Consider the following 7,202-nt stretch of genomic DNA (forward strand, 5'->3'; position numbering starts at 1 on the left):
GGCCGTGGGGGGCGGTTGGGGTGACAGAGGCTGTGTGGGGAGGCAGAGGGGCCCTCAGGGCACCGGGATGCAGGAGAGGAGACTTGGGGGTACCTGGGCGGGTGGGGGGGGTGCAGGGGGGCCGGGGGCAGGTCCTGCCCCACGCACCCCCCCACAAAGCCCCGCTCCCTGCCAGGAACCGGCCCGAGGGCAAAGTGCTGGAGACCGTGGGGGTGTTCGAAGCGCCCAAGCAGCACGGCAAGTACGAGACGGGCCAGGTAAGGGACAGCGCGGGACGGGTACGAAATGGGACGGGTGAGGGACAGAGCAAACAGGCCAGGTGAAGGACAGCGCCAGACGGGACAGGTAAGGGACGGGTCCGAGACAGACCAGGCCTGCTGGGGAGCCCCCCGTGGCCCCTTGCCTCGGAGGTGGCCACGAGTTGCACAGGCCGGTGCTCCTCGTCCCTGCCGCGTTGCCAGTTTGTCACTCATCTGCCCGGGGGACGTTGGTCGGAACCTGCAGCGCGACACAACTGCTCCTGCAGCAGCCGCCGCCGGTGTCGAGTGTAGTTTCCCCTTGCTGAGTCCGGGGAAGAAAGCTAAACTTGTCATTTCCATGCTCGTTCCTCATATATCTGCTTCGTCTTTGAGTGAGCTCTTCCATTCTGGTCTCATTTCTGCACTTCTAATGTGCAGCGTAACTGATTGAGTTATAGCTGTTATAATTGGTTTAGTCATTCACTTCGATGGGACAGAGATGATGTAAATTTGTTCTTTCATCCCAAGCTGCAGGTGTTGCCTCTTTGTCTCTATATCTATACATTGGTATATTGGTGATTTTCCCTTTATTCCTCATATAAACATTGCTAATTCTGCCTCTATTCATTTTTTTTTAGATGTTATCAGAAATAATAAATGGCTTTTGGCTGTGTTTTGTGTTGTACCTAAGTTGACAGAAGTTTTCTGTGTATTAAAATGTAATCACTTTGTCTTTTCAGCTATTTCTTCACAGTGTGTTTGGTTATCGAGGAATAGTTCTGTTTCCCTGGCAAGCCAGGCTTTACGATCGAGATGTTGCTTCTCCTGTCACAGAAAAGTGAGGATTTGTTCTTGTTTATAAGCTGTTTTAACTGCTACATTTACATTTCTTGGAGCCTTTTTTTTTTTTCTTAATCAGGGTAAGCAAATCTTTTTAAGGAAGGCAATAGTACCAGTCTGTTTTGCGTGAACACCAATTGAGAGAGGTGCTGAAAGAAGAGAGACTGCTGGAGTATTAATTTTAATTAAGAGACAGGGTGGATTTATGAAGAAGGAGTGTGTCTGCCTAGAAAATAAAAACCAAGCCTCCCCACTATTTTTTTTTTTGGTAGCAAAACAAAACTTGGACTTGCTTTTTGAGTTAGGACTGGTCTCCTGTGTTGAAATTGGAGGCTGCTTCCTGTTCAGGTAGCCGGTGAGTTGCATTTGCCACCTGATTTCCCAGTTTCAGCCTGGGACAGGCCGTGTCCTGTTTACTGCCTTCCCGCAGCTCTCCCAACCATTTTTCCTGGCGGCTGTTGTTGGAGCTTTGCCAGGCGAGTGTGTTTGGCCAGAGGAGTGAGCAGATAGGGCAGGAATGAGCAGTGAAAACAGCTTCCCCGGACTGGCCAGGAGGCCCTTTGGAGCCATCTGGAAACAGAGCTGCTGTTCAGTGACAGTCACCATTGACTGTCATCCCAGCTCACCTACCAGCGTGTGGGTGGGTGACCAGAAAATATTTTGGATGGAAGCAGAATGGTTAAAGACTCTGAAATGTACTTGAAACACTTGAGTTGTACTTGAATTGTTTATGAGTGGGCTTGCAAGAACAGTTTCCTGGAAAAAGAGCTTGCTCCTGTGCGGAAATGCAGCGGCGAGGGGTGGGTTGAGGCTGGCTTGGGGCTGCTCTCAGCTCCGTGCTCCCCTTTTCCATGTAGGAGCGAGAATGCGGCAGGCCACGGCTCCAAAGAAGTCAAAGGCAAAACACATACCTACTATCAGGTGTTAATAGATGCCCGGGATTGTCCACATATAGTAAGTAACCAGTTACCTTCTTACTGCAACTCAGAGATCTTGTCCTGTGTGAGTTCTCTAAATGTGCAGCTGCTGGAGTGAAAAGGCTGACAGTGCTGCTAAGATGAATAATGTGAGTTCTCGTCCAGGGAATGTTTGGCACTTTTAGGACAAAGTCATTCTTCAAGTTGAGGTTTTCCTGAGAAAGATGGTCTTAACTGTCATATCAATATTGTCTGAGCTGTATTTCCCCTCTCCAACCTCAGTTCTTCTTCCTGTTGGTATTCATATTCTGTTGCACATAGGTGACAGCACCAAAACCCCTCCTTGCTAATTCTCCTTTACTGGAGAATTAATCTGAGAAGAAAAAAAAATAGTCTAATGTGAATTGCTTAAGTAAAATAAAAATTACACATCTGGGAGAGAATTGTAAATTGAAACCCGAACAGAAAGTGGTCTGAAACCTCCCTGTTTCTCAGTCCCAGAGATCGCAGACAGAAGCTGTTACGTTCCTGGCGAATCACGATGACAGCAGAGCCCTCTATGCCATCCCAGGTGAGTGCCGTGCGCACGCTGCTGCATCCTGAGCTTTCCAGAGGCGCAGACTGTTACCATGCAGGGAGAAGAGTCATAAACCTCTTCTGCTCTTCTCTATACTGGAGAAGTTGAGTGGCTTTGTTATTTTTTTCCCAGGTTTAGACTATGTAAGCCATGAAGACATCCTTCCCTACAGCTCCACCGATCAGGTGCCCATCCAGCACGAGCTCTTTGAGAGGTTTCTCATGTACGACCAGACTAAAGGTAACTTCAGCCTTCAGAGGGGAGTCCTGGCACCCAGCTGCTTAACCCGTGCTAAGACAAGTATCTGGAGCTCATCCTCTTAGATACAGTGTAAATCATGGCCTGCTTTGGGTTTTGTTGTAGTAAAGCCCCTTTTAAATAATTTTTGCAACTATTTGAGAGGTCTGAGGGGAGGACACTTGGTTGCCAAGTGCCTCTCCTGCTGAGCTGTCCTCTCTCCCCTGCCTGCAGTTCCACCTTTCGTAGCAAGGGATACACTGTGTGCGTGGCAGGAAAAGAACCACCCTTGGTTAGAGCTCTCTGATGTCCACCGAGAAACGACGGAGAACATCCGAGTCACAGTCATCCCCTTCTATATGGGCATGAGGGTAGGTCTGTGTGGCACATTGCACATTGGTTTTGTGATCTGTTTGTTTTACATGTTTGTCTAAGCCCAGCGTACAGACTGGGGCTGTTTGCTGCTTTTACTGGAGAAATGGCTGCTTTTTTCATAGTTGTGGTTGCATTGTCATTTCCAGCAGAGAACTTGCAACCCTTTTCTCCTATGATTTTGGAGAACAGCTCCTGCAGCTTGGCTCTTGCTTGTTACGTGTAGGATGTGAAATAAGCTGGACTGTTCTGCAGCACAGTGTTAGCAAGATATTCCTGGGGCTTTAGGAAAGACCGGGCAGTGATCCTTGACTGCCTGAGTCACAGATGGGCATGTGTGTACGGTGGCACCAAGGCCATGCGCCCTGTAACGACAGGCATGTGCTGCTCACCTGTCCAGCTGGGAGGTTGTGGCTGCCAAGGTCTGTTTGCTGCTTCTAAGGCAGGTTGGAGGGTTTGGCTGAAGCCTTCTGCGTTTCGCTGGTGCTGCGTGCCCTCTAAAGCTTAACAATTTGGTGTTCCTCATCCCAAATAATAGGGCCTGATGTTAGCCAACCGTTTCCTGAAGGGAGGGCTGGGGGTCCCATCGGCGCTTTGATTTCTGAGCCAGCTGAGTGTGGCTGCCTGGGAGCCTGGGCTGTTACATGGGACATTTCTGATGTGGAATTGCAGCTTCCATGGATCCCAGCTAATACTTGTCTTAACACGGCCAGACAAAGAGATACACAAAGGCAAAGACTGAGGTGTACCTAGACCTATATAATATGTCAGTAACACGGGCATCCATTTTTGGTCAACCCTCTATAGCCACAAGATCGGTGAAATTCTCCCAGCTCATGATTCCGTGCCCAGAGCAGAGCCAGCGCCAGGCGGGAGCTGCTGGGCCGCTCCGGAGAGCGGCTGTCTTTGTGCTCACAGGAGTTGTCCGCGTCGCCCGGCGCGGAGCACAAACCCCTGCGCTGGTGCAGTGCTGCCAGCTGGAGAGGTTTTGGCCCTGGGTTTGAGGAGCAGCTGCTAAAGTCTTTTGTTTCTCTTGACAGGAAGCCCAGAATTCCCATGTCTACTGGGTAAGTGCCTTTTGTTTCACAAAGCAGCTAAAGGGAAGGAGTTTATCTGAGGTGGCATCATTGCCGTGTGATAAGCTCGGAGGGAGAGTAGCCCTTACCTGGCAACTGTTTCCCAATATCACCCATGGGTTATTAGCACTTTGCAGCTGATTCCACGTCTTGATGCCAGTCTTTCCTCTGTCCAGTGGCGCTACTGTATTCGCTTGGAGAACCTCGACAGCGAAGTGGTACAACTACGAGAACGGCACTGGAGGATATTTAGCTTGTCCGGCACCTTGGAAACTGTCCGAGGTCGTGGGGTTGTCGGAAGGGTAGGTATCGTGGAATATCTTGTGTTTGTTCTGGGAAACGTAACCTCTGCTAACTGATTTAGCCGTCAGTTTCTTAATGGGTGTTTTTAGATGGAATACAAAATGAGCTATAAAAAAATCACAAGGAGCTTTTCATCCATGGTTAATAGTTGTGAGCTAAAACCTCACACTGAGTATTAGAGAACGGTCCTAAGTGACTGATAATGGGAAAACTGCAGTTCTCGTGCTCCTCACTGGATGAGTTTTTTGTCATCCATTGGGTAATGGAGCTCAGAGAGTTAAGCAGACAAGAGGAACTGGTGCTAGATACTATTTTGTAGCCCGCGGATATCTGTTTTGTTTGTTGCTGTGTAATTTCCTTGTCGATGGGTGTCTATGGAGAAACCTTAAGATGTAGATGATGTAGAGTGGTATTTTCTTGTCTTCTCAGGAGCCAGTTTTGTCCAAAGAGCAGCCAGCATTTCAATACAGCAGCCACGTCTCCCTGCAGGCCTCCAGTGGTCATATGTGGTAAGGAGCACTCATTACTGCAGTAATATTTAGATGCGGGACCACACAGCACTGATCTGGGCTGAGATCAGTGCTGTGAACCACCGAGGGTTCTTCTGGGGACGTGGCAAATGTTTCTCCTGTATGAATAGATCCCTTTGTTCCAAGCCCTTTCTGAAATTCAAAGCAGAAGCTGCTCCCATTTATGTCTGCAATGGGATTTCATAATTGTCCCAGGCCTTCTAACTAGTGGAGCCTCTGCCAAGAAATAAGAATGGGAAGTTACTGGTGATCAGTTTGTAAAAATAGCTCGGATGGTTGTGTCTCCTTTGGGGTGGCTTTTAGGCAGACGTTGCTGCAGAGGCTGGAGATGCAACCTGCCTCCTGAGGGCTCCAGCCCCGACGTGTCTCTTCAGGAAACTTGCTGTGAACGGCCCGGCAGGGCTGTAATAGCTGAGTCAGGTCGGCAGGGAGGGCAACGGCTGCCAAGCGCCCTGCAAACGCAGCCCCGGGGCCCCTCCGCAGGACAGGGAAAAGTTAATTTCTTACTCCTTAGCTGATGATTCTTCAGCGCGTTTGCCCCGGCCTCAGTGTGATCTCTGCCTTTGCCTTGCAGGGGAACCTTCCGATTTGAGAGGCCTGACGGCTCCCACTTCGATGTCCGAATCCCACCCTTTTCTCTGGAAAGCAACAAAGATGAGAAGACCCCTCCCTCTGGCCTTCACTGGTAGAGCAGCCCGAGCCCCGCAGAGAACTGTGTGTTGTAACCTCAGCCTCCCCTTACGCCACAGCCACCAACACAGAGCTTTTAAACATTTTAAACCCTTTTTTGTTTTAACAAATTGTCTAACGGGGAGGATTTTTTTTTTTTTTGGACTTTAATACCGTCTCAGGCTGCTTGTAAACATAAGCTCTGTTGCAGTTAACCCTTCCCTCGGGGCGCTGCTGGGGCTGGAGCTGGGTGTTTGATGCAGCCTGCTCCGCTGGCCTGGCCCCTTCCGACGTGTTGTGACTTCTCCAGTATGAGGTTTCTCTAATAAACTGGCCCTTCCAGTTGCAACCCGTCTCCCTTTGTAAACCCAGGGCTGCGTTTTGCATCGGCCCTGCAGCTCCCCCCTCACCCGTGCGTGAAGCAGAGTCGGCCCAAACGTCTCCCCACTCGGCAGGGAAGGCTTGGGGAGCAGAGGGAGCTGCTCTGCTCACGGGTGAGCCCGAGGGTGCTGCTTGACTGCCCCTGCTCCGCAGGGCACGCGCTGGCAGCTGCGGCTCTCGCGGTGGCAGCTTCTGCCCCACAGACTCACAGGATGGTGGAGGTTGGAAGGGACCCCTAGAGATGATCTAGTCCAACCCCCTGCTCCAGCAGGGACACCCAGAGCACGTGGCACAGGGTGGCATCCAGGAGGGTTTTCAGGATCTCCAGAGAAGGAGCCTCCACAGCCTCCCTGGGCAGCCTGTGCCAGGGCTCCGGTACCCTCACAGTGAAGAAGTTCCTCCTCACCTGGAGAGGGAACTGCCTGTGTTTTAACTTACACCCATTACCCCTTGTCCTGTCACTGGCCACCACTGGGAAGAGCTTGGCCCCTTCCTCCCTACATCCCCCCTCCGGGTGTTTATACATATTGATCAGCTCCCCTCCCAACCTTCTCCAGGCTGACCAGGCCCAGCTCGCTTAGCCTTTCCTCGCACGAGAGCTGCTCCCGTCCCTCCATCATCCCTGCCGCTCTGCGCGGTTCCTTCTCCGGCAGCTCCACGTCCCGCTTGCCTTGGGAGCCCAGAGCTGCGCCCAGTGCTCCAGGTTTGTCCTCCGCAGCGCAGAGCGGAGGGGCAGGATCCCCTCCCTGCCCTGCTGGCCCCGTCCCGCTGCAGCCGGGAGCCCGCTGCCCTCCTTGGCCACGAGGGCAAGATGCCATGCATGGTCAAGTTGCCATGCAGGACTCCCGGCTCCATAAAGATCTCGGTGACTTGTTCCTTTTCCCTTTAAACTCCGAAACGTTCCCGTTTTCCCCTTCTCGCCCGGGACACGGGGCCCAAGGCGCGCGGGACCAAGCGGGGCCGCCCGCGCTCCCCTCAGCTTCTGCCGCCGCCATGTTGCGCGGCGCTCCCGGCGTGCCCCGCGCCGCCGCCTCCCGCGCGGGCGGGCGGAAGTGACGCGC

General features: G+C 52.0%; 2 protein-coding genes across 2 annotated transcripts in view; both read left to right on the forward strand.

The window, feature by feature from the left end:
- The first annotated feature begins 67 nt into the window (after positions 1–67).
- Positions 68–6,109, forward strand: POLDIP2 (DNA polymerase delta interacting protein 2). The gene is made up of 11 exons (XM_026047933.1): positions 68–89; positions 160–257; positions 980–1,077; positions 1,937–2,033; positions 2,492–2,567; positions 2,706–2,813; positions 3,045–3,181; positions 4,223–4,249; positions 4,435–4,560; positions 4,991–5,070; positions 5,666–6,109. Exons 1-11 carry the CDS (start codon positions 68–70, stop codon positions 5,778–5,780), a joined length of 984 nt encoding a protein of 327 aa, XP_025903718.1. The 3' UTR covers positions 5,781–6,109.
- Positions 6,110–6,353: 244 nt separating this feature from the next.
- The window catches only part of TSR1 (TSR1, ribosome maturation factor), a 6,720-nt gene continuing 5,871 nt past the window's right edge, over positions 6,354–7,202 (forward strand). The window contains exon 1 of the mRNA XM_026047939.1: positions 6,354–6,362. Within this exon, the coding sequence (XP_025903724.1) occupies positions 6,354–6,362 (9 nt within the window). The remainder of the gene's footprint in view (positions 6,363–7,202) is intronic.

The sequence above is a fragment of the Nothoprocta perdicaria genome, unplaced genomic scaffold, assembly GCF_003342845.1.
Source record: "Nothoprocta perdicaria isolate Ctin4 unplaced genomic scaffold, notPer1 scaffold_50, whole genome shotgun sequence".
Lineage (NCBI taxonomy): Eukaryota > Metazoa > Chordata > Aves > Tinamiformes > Tinamidae > Nothoprocta > Nothoprocta perdicaria.

What these genes read in the sequence shown, in the direction of transcription:
- POLDIP2 (XM_026047933.1), top strand. Translation starts at nt 68, where the DNA reads ATGCAGGAGAGGAGACTTGGGG. An exon ending in GCTTCTCCTGTCACAGAAAA is followed by an intron (nt 1,078 to 1,936) that starts GTGAGGATTTGT and finishes TTTTCCATGTAG; the next exon opens with GAGCGAGAATGCGGCAGGCC. An exon ending in GTCGTGGGGTTGTCGGAAGG is followed by an intron (nt 4,561 to 4,990) that starts GTAGGTATCGTG and finishes TTGTCTTCTCAG; the next exon opens with GAGCCAGTTTTGTCCAAAGA.